This window comes from Solea senegalensis, linkage group LG17, assembly GCF_019176455.1.
Source record: "Solea senegalensis isolate Sse05_10M linkage group LG17, IFAPA_SoseM_1, whole genome shotgun sequence".
Classification (NCBI taxonomy): Eukaryota; Metazoa; Chordata; class Actinopteri; order Pleuronectiformes; family Soleidae; genus Solea; species Solea senegalensis.
The window spans coordinates 16,391,485-16,412,108 of record NC_058037.1 but is presented as its reverse complement, the minus strand read 5'-3'; the positions used below and the strand labels follow the sequence as shown (position 1 = coordinate 16,412,108).

Below are 20,624 nucleotides of genomic sequence, written 5' to 3'. Positions count from 1 at the left end.
CACATATACAACGGTGTGGTTTGGCCAGCAGGGGGCGCGCGCGGGCAGCAGGGGGCGCGCAGCTCCTTCAGGTTCGTTGAGCAGCTGTTTTGTTCTGGCAGCGCAGCGGAATCTCCAGCTGCAGCTTTTGTGATGGTCACGTGACCGTGCTGCGTGGGTATATTACTCCACATGTTTGAGTTTGTTTCTCCACTGCAGAGCCGCAGCGCTTCTCTGTGTCTTCTCCTGCAGGCTGTGAGGTTTGATTTCAGTTTGTTTTCAATGATTGCGGGTCATTGAATTCAGTGCCGTTTTAAATGACGCTGTGACGGAGGGAAGGAAGAGGAATCAGGAGTTTTTTTACGCGTGAATTATGAGAAAAGTGGAGCTGTGATTTTTTCTTTTGTTTTGTTTTATTATTTTTTTATTACCAATTTGACAGCTGATAAGGTGAGAGTGGAGTTTTATTTTTTAAATTTTGTTTTATCTGAGCTGAGTGTGTGTGAAGAGACTGCACCTTAAATTTTATTTAAAAAATAACCATTAACTCTGTCACCTGCTGCAAATCACACTTGCACAAACTGATGAGCCACAAAAATCCACAGAAACTCACTATTTACCGACTTAATTATGGGATTAATGCAATAATATGTGGCATTTAATCAGATTAAATCAGCTGCAGTCCTGTGAACGCACCATCCTTTACTGTTGTGGTCATGAACATTGTGATATTTTCTGGTTTTCTGTTTCATTTTATTGCATTGGGGTTAAATATCAACAGCGGAACACCTGATTTCAAGCTGTGTTTTCTGTATTATTGTGCTTTACTGCACATTTGATTTAATTTAAGGGAGGTCATGTGCAGAAAATTGCTGCTTTGTTTTGCAAAGAAAGGTAAAAAAAAAAAAAAAGGTTTTATTTTGCACACGGATGTCTGAGCAATGACATGCAGAGTTTGCTGTGTGTGTGTTGGTGCGTTCATGTGTTTCAGCTAATCCAAGTTTAGAGCCTGTAAATCCAACTTGAGAGCTTTTATTGGTGGATTATAAGACACAGGACTGTGCCAGAGTTTGGCTTTTTATGGTACTTAATTATTATTGACGCAATAAACGGGAGACTACATGTGTCTGACATTAAGCTGGGGTTACTTAAAAAAAAAAAGTAGAGTAGTAGATTTTTACATGTCTTTAAAGACCTGCTCTGATCAGTGTTTTGGTTCAAATGTCATATATCCAGTTGCTGCACAGGCAGCGGAGACCACACACACACACACACACACACACACACACACACATACACACTGACCTGATGCTGAGACGCTCCACTGGGGGCCAATTTGTGGACATGACAGCATATGACAAGATAATTGTTTCCTTTCTTTTCTCTTCCTGAGCGTCTCTACAGTCTAAGTGAAATATCTCTCTCTCTCCAACTCCTCTTGTGCATTATTCTGTGAGTCATTACTTCATTACACAACACAGTCTATAAAGTTTGTATCATACGTGCAGATTTCATAATATGTCATGAGAAGAAGCAATTCTGAGTCTAATTCTCAGTCTCTGTTTCTCTGTTTTTGGACTTTGTTGCTAAATCTAAATTTAAATCGTTTCCCTCGGTGATGCAGATGTTTCGCCTCAGATGAAATGAAAGAAACGCTGCCGTAATTAAACCTGACTGTGACAGAACTTCCTGCCCGTGTGGAGAGAGACCAGCAGCAGTTTGGCAGTGACTGCAGTCATCTAATATGTACACACACACACATTAAAGGAGCGCTGATGGATGTTTGGACACGCAGAGCAAACTTAAAACACAGCACTCTGATTAATTGCTAATTATTGATACGGTAAACATGTCGGTGTTTGCACATGGAAGTGGGGAACTAAGCCTGGATATTGGATTCATTCCAGCTGCTTTTCACGTCGTGGTTTTGTAGGTTGGCTAATTTACATCACGAGCTTGTTTGGTGAATCGATTTTCCTCCGTAGAGATGAGTAGAGTGATTGACACCTCGCACGTTTACAGTCAACACTCCCAATATTCCTGGAGCAGCTGCTGATGAAATGATCACAGGTGGAACTCTTCCCCCGAAAATAAGCGGCTGTAAACTGTGGCACTGTTATGAGTGAGTATCCTGCAGTTTGTAGATGTTGAAATTAGAACCCTGACTTGGTGACATGGTGCTTTTCCATTATACAGTTCCAGCACGGCTCGACTCGTTCTGTTTTTGCTTTTCCATCAGTGATAGTACCTGGTGGGTTCTTTTTTTAGTACCTGCTCTGACGAGGTTCCAAGCGACTTGAGCTTCGACAGACCGTTGGCCACTGATTGGTCAGAGAGTGTCGTCACTGGAAGAGTCATGAGCGTGAGGTCCGAACAATGCCGTAGATTAGAAGTTAAAAAGACTTTAAACATTTAGCAAAGGAAACGTCCAACATCTTCAATATTTAACGGAGGAGTATGGTGTATTTAGCAACGGCACTGCTGAAAGCCGGCGACCGTTGAGTTCGAATCGCAAAAATATTGTGAGTTTGTGCAGGAAGTACTGAACGATTCTGTGAACAAGTCTTTTGAAATCAACTGATTCTAATGATTCCGTTAGACCAGGGGTGTCAAACTAATTTTTGTTCAGGGGCCACATACAGCACAATGTGATCTCAAGTGGGCCGGACCAGTAAAATAACAGCATAATAACCTATGACCAACAAGAACTTCATTTTTACAAAACATGACATTTCTTGAGAAATATAAGTGGAATTTCAACAATATCATGCCTAAATTTACTATGTACACATCATACTGGATTTATAAGGGCACAAACATTTAGTCACAGATATCTGGAAGTGAAAAATATCGCATTTGACATTACGTTCAGATTGTAATCGTAGTGTGAAATTTCAATAAATTCCTCCTGTGGGCCGGCTTGGACCCTCTGGCGGGCCAGTTCTGGCCCCCGGGCCGTATGTTTGACACCCCTGCGTTAGACCGAAAACAACTGCTTTACAAGTCACTATTTTGTGTGTTTGTGTTCTGTGCAGTCGTGCTATGATGACCCCGCCCACACTGAGGAGGAACTATAGTAATGGAAAACAACTTGACCGAGTAGCGTTGAGTTGAGTCAAGCCAAGTCGGGCTTGAACTGTATAATGGAGAAGCACCTGACTCTGTGTCTGTGCCTTTAAGTAAAAAAGTATTGTGTCTGTAAACACTGATAAGCCTATCTAAGTGTTTAAGTAACAGTAAAACTGTTCATTTTATTCTTTACATTAAATATTATTTTTGGAAATGCAGACACACTGAGAATTGCGTCCATAATTAATGCACGGTATCACGGGGATAAGAATAAACTGGGTAAGATAACTAAGATTTAAAAAGTGATTTTAATGAATTCCTAACTAACACTCACTGCTCACTGGACTGAGATATGAAAACTAAAACGGACATCTTACAACACTCGAGTGCTAAGCGGTTGGTAAGAAGTACGGCGGCTTTGATTCTTCTTGGCCTCTCGTCACGTTGGCCCTTGAACACTTTGTAGTTGTTGGACGGAGCTCGGAGACGAAAGAGAAGCCTGCAGTCGTTTTGTTTGAGGGATGAGGAAAGTAAAATAAAATCCCATTTAACTGTGCTGAGAGAGCAGAGCAGAGGTAATCCAGCACTATGACTAACAGCTGATATTGTGCATTAAAGGCTTCTTTGGTATTTATTCACATGCAAATGCGGACGAATTGAAAAGACAGATGGACGCATGTTGGCAGTTTCATGCTCGTACCAGTTTCAAGTTTATTTTAAAGGTGCAGTGTGTAAAAGTTAGCGATTTCAGTTCAATTCTAAACTAACTGTTTGACTTTAACTAAATGATTTAGTTAAATTTAGCTGCTTCCCTTCCAAGTGTGTCAGAGAGACTACGTAGAATTCAGTTGCACTGTTCTACTCGGCCCTACTCAGTTTGGTGTCAGTCACATGGTTTTTCCATCTGAATCATGGAACTGAATCATTAGAATCAGTTCATTAAAAAGATTTGTTTTAAGAACGGGTCGTGGAATCGTCTCACAATCGTTGGCTTCTCACGATCGTTGGCTGTCGCTACATACACCAGACATTTTAGACCTTTTCTTTTGGATTTTTAAGTCTTTTTAACTGATCTACAGTTTGCCACTGTTCTCTGACCAATCAGTCGCCGACAGTCTGTCAACATCACATTTTAGTATCAGCTCAGTTGACTTGGAGCCTCGTCAGAGCAGGTACTAAAAAAAAAAACACGCAGATGGAAAATCAAAAGTAAAACGAGTTGAGTCGAGCCAAAACATGCGTTAATCACCAACATTTAGCAAGGAAATGTCTAAAATCTCAGTGACAGCACTGCAGAAACCCCGTGATCGGGAGCATCGTGATACTTCAGTTCAGTAACTGTGTCAGTCTTTAGTATCAGCACATGTTTGTGTGTTTGTGTAGCACTTAAAACGACTTCACGGCGGCTTTCCACGTTGATGACGTACTATGCAGTGATGGGAAACAGCCTGATACCAAACCGACTAGAGCCGAGTAGTGCTGGAACCGTGTGATGGAAAAGCGCCAACAGATGGTCACTACTTCATCTAACGTGGTGACATCACTTTCCCAACATGCACTGCTGGCACGGAGGAGCTGAGACTAGCTCAGGGTGTGATGAAGGACTGTTATGTCCCTCCAAACCCAGTGGGATTAGAAGATAACTCACCTCATGAATGCACCCGCATACACTCTGTGGACACACACACACACAAACACCAGTGTGGGATCTCCTAGCAGCACTAATGATTCCTGCTCCAGCTTCAGTCTGAATGTCAACCTCACCCCTCCATCCCCTCTGAAAGAGCAAGTCTAGACTGAGCACTTTTTAACGACTTTGTCAAACACTCGCGGATCTGCCGCCCACCGACGTCTGAGTGCGGCGGGTTTGATTTTCGCCCCGCGGAGACGTCTCGGTCACTACACTGGTATCTGTTTGTTCTGCGTTTCCCCCACTTGGCTTTTATTCTCACTCCGTTCGCATCACGTGTAGCGTGGGAAACCCTGAGCAAACCACAAGAGCAAATGTGCTCGCCTCAGAGTAAATAGCACGGTGTACGTTTGTGCGGCTTGCCGCAAGGAGACGCGAAGAAGAAGCGGCAGGCTTTCGAGCAGCAACTCGGCAATCGCTGCGCCTACTGGACGACGCCGTCGGCCACGTGTTAAAAATGGAGTCACCGCTCATGATGATTTGTGGTTTTAGAGACACTGGGCTGCAGGAAACATTTTGCCGTTGGATTTATGGATCCCGCTCTCTATTTTTGAAACGAAAAGATGTTGGGAACCGGCCATAAATTGTACCTGTCCACACTCGTTTCATTCTTCACGCGTGTGTAATTATACATGGTTTATGAGATGCATAAATCACAGCTGGTTAAGATAGAGTTACACTGGAGCAGCTACTGGATTTTTTTGAGGCCAGTTGTGATGTTGATACTTGTGAGTTAGTTCAGTTACTTTTCAGATACTTGGCAGTTTTTGGCAATAATTCTATTATCCATGATCCACATTGAAGCAGATTTGTTGATTAACCGGTTCCCCCAACGTGGTGCATGTCGACACTCGCGCATCATATTTAAGACTGAGAAGACTGAGGTCAGTGTGTAAAGAAATTGTGATATCTGCTTAGTGTCATCAACTGATCCCCTTCAAAAAATGAAAATGCACTTTCTGGCTGGTTTGTCTGAGCAGCTGTGAAACATGGCAGCAGAAGATGGCGGCCTTTGCTTAGCAAGATCTTTGTTTTCAAGAGTGTATGAAAGGTTGATTCTAGGCAACAAATACCCATCATCCATCCATCCATCTTCTACCGCTTTATCCTCCACATGAGGGTCACCGGGGAGCTGTGTTAATCCTAGATGACAGGGCAATAGGCGGGACACACCCTGGACAGTTCGGTGTCCAATTTGCCTAATCCTCGCATACATTTTTATTTTAAAGTGATTATACACTGAGACAAACATTGTATATTGAATTATTTTACATTGAGTAAATTGAATAATCTCTGCTGTCTGTATAAATGACATCGTAGTACTTGTCTAAACTTCTAACTTGACACAGCTGTTATACATCTGCTCCTGGTCTCTCTACCTCACCTCCCTCTTGTCCTTTATCTCCCCCCTTTCTCTTCCCCGCGTCTCCTCTGTCCCCAATTTTTCCTTTCTCCCCAACCTGTCTTGGCACATTGCCGTGCATCTTTGAGTCTGGTTCTGTCAGAGATTTCTTCCTTGCTGAAAGGGAGGAACTTGACTTGTAACCAGAGGGTCGCCAGTTCAAATCCCCACCCGGCCAAAAAGGGCTGGGGTACCCCTGAGCAAGGTACCCAACCCCCAATGCTCCCCGGGCGCCACTTAGTGGCCCGTCCTAATTCTAGGACGGGTCAAAATGCAGAGGAATACTTTCCCTAAGGGGATTAATAAAACTATGTACAGTGCCTTGAGATGTATGTTGTGATTTGGCGCTAATCAAATAAATTGAATTGAGTTGAGAAGTAAATGTTACACAGAGAACATTTAAAAACCAGGATAAAGTGGTTATTAGCGAACAGAACGTCCAAACTTTACATGACACATTATCATGATAGTATCTTTTATTATGTGACGTGTGAATGTGTTTGTGAATGCAGCGTAGCCCCGACTACCGTATCGTGCTGAGTGACGGGAAAGAACACCTTAAGCAAATCTGGAGGAGGAACACTTTTTCCTTTGTGTTGAATGGAACCGGTCAAGTTAGTTTAAGGACCTTGGAGCCTCTCTGTGAGAGCTCTAAACTATCCATCATCCATCGTCCGTCATCCATCCAGAACACAGCAGAGGGCTTTAATGTCTGGTTTGGGAAAACATAAAGATAATGTGATCTGGAGATCAGGGCTTGGAATTGGAAGTGTGTCTCTGTCTTTGTTTGGTTACCACCTCTCACCACCTGGAGCTGCCATTCTGTCATTCATCTACTGCCATGGGAAACCATGGGAAATGCACTCTTCATTGCTCCACTAGTGTTAATCCAGTTGGTGTAGAAGGTCTTTTTGCCCCCTGTGACCCACCTTTCCACAATTATTTACGCATCAAGCTTAAAAATATCTTCCCCGAAAAGGAAAATAGACAGATGGAATGAGGCAAAACACACACACACACACACACACACAAACGCTGTCCAAGTCTGTTGGCAGAAGAAACCACAAGAGCACAATCCTCACACAAGGAGGAAATCCTAATGTTTGTTTAGCTTGGACCACCATCTTTGTGAGGGAGCGTGTGTTTTGCAGCATTAACAGGACTCTCACCACTGGTTAACCTGAGCTTCAGCACTAGATGGCAGCAATGAAGAAATGGATGCAGTGGAGTTTCTGTATCTGTGAGGACCATTACGGATTAAACTTGTACAGCCACAGCCTTATTTTTAACTTGACCTCTTCCCAAACATAAACACAGTCCTCTTTTTGACATTAAATCCTTTAAGAGCCTTCTGGGAACCGGTTTAAATGTCCTCACCTTCCAAAACATCAAGTTCTCCTGGTCCTCAAATTGGTCCTCAACGATTTCTTTTAGACTTTTTTCTTTGATGAGAAATGTTGTTTCTCGTGGTTGCGAAAGCAATTTCCAAATTTTCTGTTGGGCAACTTCAGTGTTGAGTGTTGTGAGCCATGAATCTTCTCCAGCTTTGTTGACACCCTTCATTAAATGCTATAAATTCTCAACAGAACAGTGCCTAAAGTGCACCGTTTGTAATTGTAATTGCCTGTGTAACATTTAGCATATTAAAGATTTGGCTTCGGTTTAGGTTCTGGAATATGATGTAATGCTGTATTGTTTTGTTTTCTGTCCAGTCAGGAGGAGATGGAGAACAAGGCCATGTATCTGAGCACGTACGAGGAGAGAGAAAACGGCTCCATGTATGAAGAGGCCTACGATGGACACAACCTGTCCAAACTCAACCTGTGTGATGAAGGTAAGAAGGACATTTGAGACGGAAGGACACTGAAAACACGGCCCAATTTAAGACATTTTCAAAAGGAACAAACCCAACCAAGCAATTTTGGATCCACTGCGTATTACATACTGTATTTTAACCACGTTAAACACACAGTGGGTTGGTTAAAAAGACAAATGAACAAATAATGGGTGTTTTTGTTTCAAGATTTTAATCAAATAATGTGTGTTCTTGTGAAATTAAGCATAAATAACGAGTCACATAAGCTAACACGAGAACTCTCATGATTTAGACAGAGCTGTTCACATATTATGATTAATCAAAGGTTCCCACACCTTGCTTGACATCAAATTCAAGGACTTTCCAGGACCAATTCCCCTCAAATTCAAGCACAGAATGTGCTGACACAGCTTAAGATGAGAGGGCAACTTATAAGATGATGGTGTCCACTTTTATTGATTTAATGATTGTCCTTTTGGATCTTGGTCAAAGTCAGTCTTTGTCATTTTCTTTGGCGAGACGGAGGTCTTGGAATTTCTCATGTCAATTGCAGAGAGAGACAGCGGACAGTGTCCACAACACTCTTAGTAATCACGACTGGACGTTTGTCCTGCGTGGTCTACGTACATCAAGCAATGCAGGGCATGAAACAGTAGGTGGTACATATCAACCTTACTTCTTTCTTGCACAAAATTCAAGCACTTTCAATGACCCCATGTTTATTTCTTCAAATTCACAGACATTCAAGCACCCGCGGGAACCCTCTTTTTAATATACTTTATCATATACACTGATAAGCAAGACAGTGTCAAGGACACTTACAACACACATTCCGAGCAAAGCAAGCTATGGTCATCTGCAACCAATGTCCAGGATCAACATCTGTGTTTGAGTGTGTGTGTGTGTGTGTGTGTGTACAGGTGCAGATGAATGAATCCACAGTTGACCACGTGGTGTTCTCGGGTTTCGACCCAGGCCTCTGCGAATTTGGTGGGAAAGTCTTAGTGAACGTATAACTGGAGATTATGTTTTGGACATTTGAATGGAAAGCCATGACAAAGACGATGACCTCACACGTCAGAGAGAATGCTTTTATCCAGCTTTGCACAATTTCACACCTCGTTCAATTAGACAAGACCCCACACACACACACACACACACCAACTGGCAATTGGTTTTATTTGGGTACAGAAGAGACAAAGTGGCAGCGTTTGAGATCCAACAATGATTCACACCACTACAGGAGGCAATGTACAAGATGGGTTAATCCCTCTTGGAGTTATAGAGTAAAATTATGGGCTTCATCCAGGAAGGGTTTATAGCAATAACACCATTAACGTTGGGTGATATCGAGCCCTTTCCTCCGCTCAAACTCATAATGTCACTGCAACCTGCCGATTCCAGAGACACTGCCTGACTTTTATGGACTATGGCGCACTCGCCGAGCGCCATATGTGTTTCATTTGGAAAGATGAAGCTAAAGGAACAATGCGCTGCCCTTGTAAATTCACAAGAATCTCTCCAGAAACAGCGAGATTGCACCGACTTCGCCAGTGACTGACTCACACTGGCTCCGATGGGAAGAAACAAACTCGGCATGCGGCGTCTCCAAATTGGATAATCCGCGACTAAAATGCTTATCGTGTGCTTTGTCCAAGCGGCACAATGTGTTCGCAATACCTTCAACAGACAGTTATGACTCAGAGAGAACCAACAGTGCAGAATTGTAATCCACAAATATATTACAGTCTTTAAATGATTGAATATGGGCTCTTATGTGCCAGCTGGAAACGACCGCAACTGTGTCACTGAATACGATTGTCTTATTTTCATTAGTTTGCGTTTTTGCTGCTGCGTACTTCAGGCTTTACTTGGCTTTTCCCCTTTCTGTTTTCAAAGACGGTCAACAACAACTATGCAAGAAGGCATTTGGAATCTGTAAAAAAAAAAAACGGCTCACACGACTAAACACTCCAAGTCCAATTTTCCCAGTTGTTGACAAGTATTGTTGCCCGCAAAAGCCCTAGATCAAAGCTTGATTGGCAGTCACCAGTGGCTACAGTCAAACTCTTAAAAGATGTTTATTATAGAGAAGCTCGCCAATGTGTCGCTGACAATAAACTGGGCTTGACGTGCTTTATGAGGAACCCCGAACAGTACTACAGCAATGGTCCACCAGAGAGAAGGAAGAGTGCAGTCGTCGACCTGGAGACGAGAAACCAGTCAATAATTTGTCCAGTTTTTAGCATCTGTTTCTGTTTGGAGGCTAGACACAAAGTTGAAACCTCACATTGTCGAACAGTCGCGTAAAATATGACCAATTGGCGGCGCTCGCGTTTATAAAAGTGGGAGGAGTCTGACACAACGAGCCTTGCGCCGGTTGGACAAGAAGGTGATGAAAGTGTCCTCCAGTGAAGCAACAGTGGACTAAGAAAGATGATGGCAAAATGTGAATGCTGTAGCTGGTGTTTGATTACTAAACTGTGGAGATCAGCAAATTATATTACTGGATAACCATATACGAAATGATTGACAAAAAGATTGATTCAGGACTAAGAAAAATTTGTTTTAGTCTGACTAAAACCAGACTTTTAAACGATGTTAGTCCAACTGAGTTCCTCATGGCGCTTTCATACCTACCTTGTTGTTCTGAGACTGAGACTGCCCTCTCTCTGCGGTCTCAGCCCGGTTGCAATCACTCCACGGAGCGGTTCATTTGCAGTGTGTACCCAATTTACAAGTCTGATTCGTCTTCGGAATACAAAGTGTCTGATGAAAAGGTCATTAAATGTCTCCAGAACGGAACACTGGTCCATCACCGTCCAGAGAACTGACCAATCACAAAACTGTTTATAAGCACGTAGCAATGAGGGAGTCAACACTGTAACAAATTATTCGCTGAATCGGAACGCAATAAAGGTAGGAAAGCACCGCTAGAGTCAGACTAGCACATCCAGATAATGCAGTTAGACGTTGCATTCCTATTCCATGTAAATGTTAAAATGGACCCAAATGGCCAAGGTTCCCGCCCAACGGCTTTGATGCAGAAATAGATGCTGCATTTCTGGAATGACAAAGATACTCCGTCAGCTTTAAGACTTTAATATTAAAAGCAAAATATGGTGCTCAACACACTTCATCAATAAATGGATTCCCCACTCGTGTTTTTACACCAGGACAAGGACAACAGTCCACTTCCGTAGGTCAACTTTACCATGCATGGAAACGTGTGGTACGGTACGGACTGTGTAACGCCATCCAAACATTAGGTGGACTCATCATTCCCGCGAGGCGTATTTCAACCCACGCAGAACCCGAACAAAACGTACTACATGTCCAAATAAGGAATATTCTTCACCGGGCATCAAATCAGCACCTCGACCGACACAAGAAGAGAATCTCGAAGAATAAATCATGTTCACCCACTGTAAGTAACGTTGACTTCCCTGGAGCTGAAGAGGTCATGTTTTTAAACCTGTTCTCCTTAACTCGAGGCTCATTTTTTCATACCTTTATGACCTCTGTTGCTATGACAACTGCTTGTACAGACCGGGCAAGTCCGTCCATACATTCCATCCATGTGACACACACACACACAGAGTGTGAGTGTGAAGCAGCTGTGTTTGTCTTTCGCTGGTGGAGTGTGTGTGTGTGTGTGTCCGTGTGTGTGCGTGTGTGTTAACTGACAGATTGTCATGGTCCAAATGAAAACCATGCTGTTCGGAGGCTGCGCTGCAAAAAAACGGTGTTTATGTTTTAAAGTCAGCGCCGAGTCCAACATCACTCTGGCTCTCAGCGAGAGATAGAAGCTCATTAAAAGCTCATAATAGACTTGTGGCTTTCTTTATAGTCATCGCGGTGTTTGTGTTCTGTGGACGCAGCGCGGCGGCTCCTCGGAGACACACCTGTCTCTTCGTATTTCACGTCCCGTCCTCCGAAGGAACAACTCTCCTTAACTTAGTAGCTGCTTCTCTTCTCTCAGACAAGGTCAAGTCAATGCAGATAATTAAGTTACGCCTATATTTTTATGTTACATCTAGATGTAATTCAGCTTTATGGAAGTGCACAGAAGCAGCAACATTCTGGTTGCTTCTATGACCTCGTTGAGGACTGATGTAAGACGGTTTCATCCCAGTGCTAAGTGGATTATTATAAGATAAATGTCTTAACTGGAGTAAAGGCTTTACCCTCATACTCCTATTCCCAAGGCCCAATCCCATTCCTCATTTTTATTCCTAACCTTTGCCCCTTTTCCGCTTGGAACTGTGTTACAAGGAGTAGTAAGAAAAATCCAGCCCTACAAAATGGGACACGCGTTCATCCTGAGAACATTGATTCAGATATTGTCATTAATAAGCTGTCAATTACTCCCAGGAGGTTTTAATTTCACATTATAATACTGTATTTTGTGTTTATTTGGATAATAACCACATGTGTAGCTATTCCAAACTCCTCTCAAGTGTGATTTTATCAGAATCAGAATCCGAATCAGAATCAGAAGAGCTTTATTGCCAAGTACGATTTGCACATACAAGGAATTTGTTCTGGTGTCATTGGCGCATAACAAGCATACAAAATTTTCAAAAGTGAACAGTAAACGTATATATACACAGTATATAAATGTTTTTAAAGATGAAAAAGAGCACTACAGAAAGAGCAGTAAAGAGCAGTAAAGAGCAGTACGACTGGGCAGAAGTGAGTAACAGTGCAAAGTGTAATAAGTAATAGTAATGATAGTAATGACGTTAATATAACGCATAAAAGGATGTAATGATAATGTGACATGTAGAGGCAGAGGAGGAGTGTGAGGAGTCAGAGTGTCAGGGGGGGTCTCCGGGCCTTGTTGATAAGGCTAGTAGCAGACGGGAAAAAACTGTTCTTGTGGCGTGAGGTTCTGGTCCTGATGGACCGCAGCCTCCTGCCAGAGGGGAGTGACTCAAAGAGTTTCTGTCCGGGGTGGGAGGGATCAGCCATAATCTTTCCTGCACGCCTCAGAGTTCTGGAGGCGAACAGGTCCTGGAGAGATGGAAGATTGCAGCCGATCACCTTCTCTGCAGACCGAATGACACGCTGCAGTCTGCCCTTGTCCTTGGCCGTGGCAGCAGCGTACCAGATGGTGATGGAGGAGGTGAGGATGGACTCAATGATGGAGGAGTAGAAGTGCACCATCATTGTCTTTGGCAGGTTGAATTTCTTCAGCTGCCGCAGGAAGTACATCCTCTGCTGGGCTTTTTTGATGAGAGAGCTGATGTTCAGCTCCCACTTGAGGTCCTGGGTGATGATAGTTCCCAGGAAGCGAAAGGAATCCACAGTGTCAACTGTGGAGTCACAGAGGTTGATGGGTGCAGGTGAGGCTGAGTTCTTCCTGAAGTCCACGATCATCTCCACTGTCTTTAGAGCGTTGAGCTCTAGGTTGTTTTGGTTGCACCAAGTGACCAGCTGGTCAACCTCCCACCTGTAGGCGGACTCGTCACCATCAGAGATGAGTCTGATGAGGGTGGTGTCGTCCGCGAACTTCAGGAGCTTGACGGACTGGTGACTGGAGGTGCAGCTGTTTGTGTACAGGGAGAAGAGCAGAGGAGAAAGAACGCAGCCCTGGGGGGATCCGGTGCTGATGACCTGTGAGTCGGAGACATGTTTTCCCAGCTTCACATGCTGCTTCCTGTCAGACAGGAAGTCAGTGATCCACCTGCAGATGGAGTCAGGCACGCTCAGCTGGGAGAGCTTCTCCTGGAGCAGAGCCGGGATGATGGTGTTGAAGGCAGAGCTGAAATCCACAAACAGGATCCTGGCGTAGGTTCCTGCAGAGTCCAGGTGCTGGAGGATGTGGTGGAGGGCCAGATTAATTGCATCGTCTACAGACCTGTTGGCTCTGTAGGCAAACTGCAGTGGGTCCAGGAGGGGGTTGGTGATGGCTTTCAGGTGTGAAAGCACAAGACGCTCAAAGGACTTCATAACGTAGTCATTGAGTCCTGTGGTCCTTGGCTTTTTGGGAACAGGGATTATTGTCGAGGTCTTGAAGCAGGCTGGCACGTGACATGTCTCCAATGAGGTGTTGAAAATGTCTGTGAACACTGGAGACAGCTGATCAGCGCAGTGCTTCAAGCTGGATGAGGAGACAGAATCCGGACCAGCTGCTTTCCTGGGATTCTGTTTCCTGAAGAGTTTGTTGACGTCCCTCTCGTGGATGGAAAGAGTCAACACTGAGGTGGGTGGGGAGGTGGAGGGGGGGACCTTTAAGGTGGGCATTGGTGGAGATGCCCAGGCCCCTGCTGAGGTGGGGGAGGTGTAGGTGAAACACTGGAGCTGGGGGAGTTGGGAGGTGTTGTGGGGGATGGTTTCAGGACTGTCCCTCTGTCTTTCAAAGCGGCAGTAGAACTCGTTCAGGTCGTTGGCTAGGCGTTGGTCGTTAAAGGAGTGGGGGGCTTTAGGCTTGTAGTTGGTGATCTGCCTAAGCCCTTTCCAGACAGACGCAGAGTCGTTGGCTGAGAATTGGTGTTGGAGCTTCTCAAAGTACAGTCGTTTAGCCTCTTTCACCGCCTTGCTAAACTTGTACTTTGCCTCTTTAAATCTGTCTTTGTCTCCACTCCTGAAGGCCTCTTCCTTATCCAACCTTAACCTTCTGAGCTTGGCTGTGAACCAGGGTTTGTCATTGTTGTAACTCACCCTAGTGCATGATGGAATACAGCAGTCCTCACAGAAGCTGATGTATGACGTCACAGCCTCTGTGTACTCATCCAGACTGTTGGTAGCAGTCCTGAATACATCCCAGTCAGTAGAGTCCAAACACGCCTGTAGATCCTCCACAGCCTCACTGGTCCACTTCTTTGATGTCCTCACTACAGGTTTGCAGAGCTTTAGTTTCTGCCTGTAAGCAGGAATCAGGTGGACCATGACGTGGTCAGAGAGTCCCAGTGCAGCACGGGGGACAGCGTGATAAGCATCCCTGACTGTGGTGTAGCAGTGATCCAGAATGTTCTCCTCTCTGGTCGGGCATTTAATAAACTGTCTGTACTTGGGGAGTTCGCGAGTGAGGTTTCCTTTGTTAAAGTCGCCTAGGACAATAACTAAGGAGTCCGGGTTGATCCGCTCCACACACAGTATCTGATCGGCGAGCATGCGCTGTGCGTCCTGCACGCTGGCGTGCGGTGGGATGTAAACACCGACCAGAATGAATGAAGCAAACTCACGGGGTGAATAAAAAGGCTTGCAGTTTATGATGAAAGATTCCAGGTCAGGAGAACAGTGCTGCTGAATCACTGTCACGTCGTTGCACCAGCCACTGTTGATGTAAAAACAGATTCCTCCACCTTTAGTTTTGCCGGAAAGTTCCGTGTCTCTGTCCGCTCTGTAGAGTTGGAAGCCTGCCAGCTGCAGCGCAGAGTCCGGTATTAATCCACACAGCCACGTCTCCGTGAAGCACAAAACAGCCGATGAATAGAAGTCCCTGTTTTTTCCCAACAGCAGTTGTAATTCATCCAGTTTATTGGCCAGTGAACGCACATTAGAGAGAAATATTCCCGGTAGCGATGTGCGTAATCCGCGCTGGCGAAGACGCACGAGCGCACCGGCCCGTTTCCCTCTCCTCCGGCGTTTCACTGCGTGGACAAAGGTGAGCACACCTTTGACCATAATGTCCAAAATTTCCAGTGTGGGGAGAAGAAAAGTAGGAAATAAGTCCGCTGGTGTTGTTACCCTGATGTTCATGAGCTCTTCTCTGGTGAAAGAGCTCCGGGTAGAATCGCAAAAGACGGAGTTAAAACACAAAACAAGACAAAACAACGCGCACCAACACACCGAGGCAACCATCCGCGGCGCCATCGTAACAGGCGCCGCAGTATTAAACTCCAAAATACTGTAATATGAGGTTATAGTAAACGTATGTCAATAAACAATAGTTTACTGTGAAAGTACAGTGTGTTTGAACAACAGTGGCTATTGTCCAAATACTTCTCTGACTATTTTTGGTAAACATGAAAACTTTTAAATGTTAAATGTTTTTTCTGATATCTCGCGGATGCTTATAAATCTGATGATTCTGGTCACATGTCAAATGAATGACGTGTGACCCCAGAACAACCCTCACCAAAATCACTTCATCATTTTTGACCTGGGGCGAATGTTCCTTCTACGTGAGCCACCTAATCCCCTCCCCCCCCTGCTGAGATATCTCTCACACACACACACACACACACACACACAATGAAGAACACACTTCCAGCACAAGTCTCAAGTTTTTTTTTTTGGATTCTCAAACATCTGTTTGACCCTGAGATCTCGAGTGTTTGCTGAGGACATGCTGTGTGTGTGTGACTTTCAAAATGTATGTCCTGGGCCTAAAGACCAAATATGTGCAGTCATTCTTCATAAATTATAAATTAATTTATGTATATATATCTATATATATATATATATACATATGAGGAAATACCTGAAAATCAAGCTCTGGATTGTTTTCAAGATTTAGATTTAAGAATCCGGCAGCACATTATTCCACTTTATGCAGAATAGTTTGTGTAGTAGAAGTCAGAATTTGGTGCCACACAGTTGGTGTAGTGGTTCGCACTCTTGCCTTTGCAGCAAGAAGACCTGGGCCTTTCTGCGTGGAGTTTGCGTGTTCTCATGTGTGCGTGAATTTTCTCTGGTTTCTCCAGTTTCCTCCCACAGTCCAAAACATGCAAAATGGAGATTAGGTAAATTGCACACTCTAAGTTGACCATAGGTGTCTATGTGAGAGTGAATGGTTGTTTGTCCCTGTGATGGACTGGCGATCTGTCCAGGGCGGGCATACCCCGCCTATTGCCCTATGTCAGCTGAGATTGGCACAGCTCCCCCCAGGACCCTCATGTGGAGGATAAAGTGGTAGAAAATGGATGAATGCATGGATGCGTGGGTGGATGGAAGTCAGAAGTCCAAACATATTTGTACCCCTGTTCTGTCGTTTCTTCTCTGCTCCTGATCTGATGATTTCGTCTGTTCTGCTCAGGTTCTGGAAAGCGTCGCAGGAAACAGGACCAGTGCTGTGGTCACCTGAACTCACTGTCGGCCATCAAGTACGCCATCGTCTCCCTCTACATCCTGGTTCTCCTCACCATCTTTGGACTCTGCCTGACAGGTAGGTTAAAATAATAAAACGTTGACATACACGTCGTCACGTGCTTGTCCAGTCTGCATGTCCATGTGGACAAAACCCGATTGGGAGCCATATTCCCCCAGTCGGGGTTTGTCCCCACGGGCTTCCCATCTGGGGTCCGTGTTACTGAAACCATATGGGACCTGCATGATTTGCCAACTTTAAACTCATGCCCTATTAGTAGCCTGGAAAGGGTACAAAGTAGGCGTGACTTTAAAGAGGGTAAACGTGGGTGGGGCCACCATGGACAAACCCACTTGGAATCGTCCACATTGACATGCTGGTTCCGTCCACACGGAAACGGGTTTAGGTGAAAAGGTTTCGTCCACATGGAGACGGCGTTTTAGGGGACCTGAAACGGCTCTCTCTCATGCTGGCACTCCTTATCTTGTGTTTGGAGTGGAGTTGAAGTGGATTGTTTGACAGTTTTACCAACTGCTGTCAAGGAAAAGTGACTAAGACACTAGCTATCACTAGAACACGTCCTGTCTTAAGAGATTTCACACATGGGGGGTAAAAAAAAGTGTTGAATCGTAAAATAGGAACAACTTTTATGGTGTGGTGTGAAATGTTAAACCCCTTTTAATCTTCATTTGGTTTAGTATTATGAACACACACAGTGAAAAAACAGTCATATGACCCGCCGGTGATTTTATTGATTGGCCATTTCACTCGTTTACCAGCTGAAACCTTTGTAACGTGATATTTCAGTGTCAAAACCAGCCCGGATTTCCGTATTTGCTTAACTTAACTTCACGCTGCTCTTGAACGTTCCTAATCAGAAGCATTAAGTCAGATTTCCGCAGCGCAGAGCACTGTTGACCTTCTCCTGCTTTGTGTCGATCTCATGTACGTGTGTGTCAGATTGAAACAGATTTGACCTCGGCATGTGAAAGTGTCACAGCGTTCCCGAGGCGTGACAAGCTCGACCTTTTTACACAGCGACATGAAAGAACATCGGAGAGGTGAAGCGTGACCGTGGTTTTATGGTTTTCCCATACACTGCCTCCTGTGTGGCTGTGACACCGCCAGGTTTCAGTTTGTAGAATTTCCGATACACAGGGTCACGCTCGAGCCCTGGTTCTCAAAGTGGGGTGCGTGTACCACCAGTGGTACGTGAGCTTCCTCTGGTGGTCCTTAGAGGAAAATCAGAAATACCGTTCTATAAAATAAATCTGCCTCCTGTGAGAAGTCTGTAGCTGACTTTGCAAGGTCGCTGTATTTTAACGTTGCTGTTATTTTAAGAGCTTGGTGTTACTTCATATAAAAAGTTGGAGAATGAGAATTCATTGGAGCTGAGGCAACTTAAAGCCTGATTTGTGAGTTTGCACCAATGATTGTCCAGAGGTTCGTGATACATGTAGCCAATCAGGCTCTGCACCTATTTATCTTGTTTTCTCAAGTAATCGATCAGTGAGGTTTGGTCCAAAATGTCAGAACATGTTGAAAAATGTTCAACATTGTTCCTCCAACCTGGAAATGATGATGTTCTCGAATGTCTTGTTTTGCCCGCAAACCATAATTATTCAGTTTCAATGATGTGAAGCAAAGAAACCAGAAAATGTTCACATTTAAGAAGCTGAAGAAATCATAGAACTTGTATAATTATCACCTAAAACGATTCATGGATTATCAAACCAGGAGGAGTATGGGGTGAAGGGTCTTCTGGTTGGAAGGCGATCGCGTCAAAACCACTTCTCAGATGGATCTTACCAGAATGAGTCAAATGGCTCTTTTCGGGAAAGACTTTTGCCAATATTTTTACAAGCCGTATAAGTTTCTCTGCAATACAGAAAGTAACCATCATCTTTCACCAGTTTCAAGGTCTGGATTTTTGGCTTAGGCCTGTTCCAAAGTAAAAGCATGCTAGCATTTCCGTTCCATTCCCTGAATCCATTCCCCTTTTTCACTGTGAACTTGTTCTTTAGTCGAGTTCTGGCTACAGGAGTATTGAGAGGAAAAGAAAATTATTTATGGCGATTTTCTGCTCCCTGTGTGTGTGTGAGCTACAGAGGTGCACGAGATGTGCAGCTGATGCTGAAATGTATTCAGCGTTAGTGGCAGAAGTATCTAACGTATGTTAAAGTCAGTTTGCTCTCATGCAACGGACCAATTTCTGACAGTTTCTTGAACGTTACTTTGAAAGATGATGTCATTCTGGAGACCGTTCGCCAAAGCCGGTGATACCTTAAAAGGTTTAAGGGTTAAACTCGAGGCTGCACACCGTGTTATGGTTTCACGAGTTGAAGGGTGAGATAAGGGTTAGCATCACTGTTTAAGGAACCAGTCATTATGTAATGAAGTTCCCTTCACCCACCAGAACGTTTCCTTTGGCAACCAGGGTTTTCTTTCCAAACGTCCAGAGGTAGATTTGAAGGCACCACTGACATTTCGCTCAAACATCTCACGTCTCGATGGTTGGCACAAAAACACCGATGTGGAAATTTGGACACGTAAGTTATGGAAATTAGCCTTCACATCACTCGCTGTGTAACGCAGTGCTGTAATAAATTCCAGTATCTTCTGCGTTTTCGCCTCTTGAGTTCCTTCCCTTTTTGGCCAACTCGAGGAAAAACCCTGGCGTGACACCACAGCAGCCTCATGTCAGGGGTTTTTTTTTTGTAATGTGTGTGTGTGTAAGAATAAGAAAGTCTGTTGAGGTGACTGGGATTTTATTGCGGTTACCTTTTGCAAACTCTTGCTGTGGCCTCCCTTGTAAATATCAACTCTTTTATTAGAGGAGAGGAAGACAAAGAGAGTCCAATAAAGACAGAAGAGTGAGGAGGACAGGAAGAGGAGTTTTCTGCAAAGGCAGGAGAAAAAACAAAGGGCGATAAAGTAAAAGGAAGAAATAAAACGGGTTCAAGAAGAGTCTGGCTTCAGACCAGCGGGATCCTGAAAGAATAAACTGCTCTCGCTAATCCTAATTTCATTTCAAGACCTTTTCTCTTAAAACCACCCACTCGCACCATAACCACACGGCTGATGCCATTAAGTGGTTGCGGCTGTTTGTGTGTGTGTGTGTGTGTGTGTGTGTGTTTTTTTTTATTCGTATCTTTTTGAGGATCATAAAAACGTATAAACCGTAGGGAGCGAGGACATTTTGTCTGGTCCTCACGCCTTTAAAGGGATTTTTGGGGGGTTAAAACCTGGTGTTAGGGTTAGAATGAACCCTGGCTCTGCTAGTCTACATGCCGATGTGTCCTTGGGCAAGACACTTATGACAAAACTGTAGTGTAAAGAAAATGTAATTATAGACCATTTACCATATAAGTGTCCTCAGTCAGAATGCTGAACGAGAATGTGTGTGTGTACTTGTGCATGCATCCTTGTGAGGACCAAAAAAACATAAACAGGAAGCAGGGACATTTTGTGAAAGTGAGTACAAATTTGGCTTGTCCTTTATGGGTTAAGAATTGGTTTTAGAGTCACAATTAGGGTAAGGATCGAGGGAATGCATTATGTCTATGAGTGTCCTCACTACGAATGCTGTGCCAGAATGTGTGTGTGTGTGTTCCCAGGCACAGAGATGCAG

The 20,624-nt window shown here is 44.2% G+C and overlaps 1 protein-coding gene across 1 annotated transcript in view; it reads left to right on the top strand.

The window, feature by feature from the left end:
• The first annotated feature begins 169 nt into the window (after nucleotides 1-169).
• The window catches only part of scara5 (scavenger receptor class A, member 5 (putative)), an 84,461-nt gene continuing 64,006 nt past the window's right edge, over nucleotides 170-20,624 (top strand). Inside the window, exons 1-3 of the mRNA XM_044049750.1 lie at nucleotides 170-429; nucleotides 7,853-7,974; nucleotides 16,943-17,071. Coding sequence (XP_043905685.1) covers nucleotides 7,863-7,974; nucleotides 16,943-17,071 — 241 coding nt within the window. The 5' untranslated portion in view covers nucleotides 170-429; nucleotides 7,853-7,862. The remainder of the gene's footprint in view (nucleotides 430-7,852; nucleotides 7,975-16,942; nucleotides 17,072-20,624) is intronic.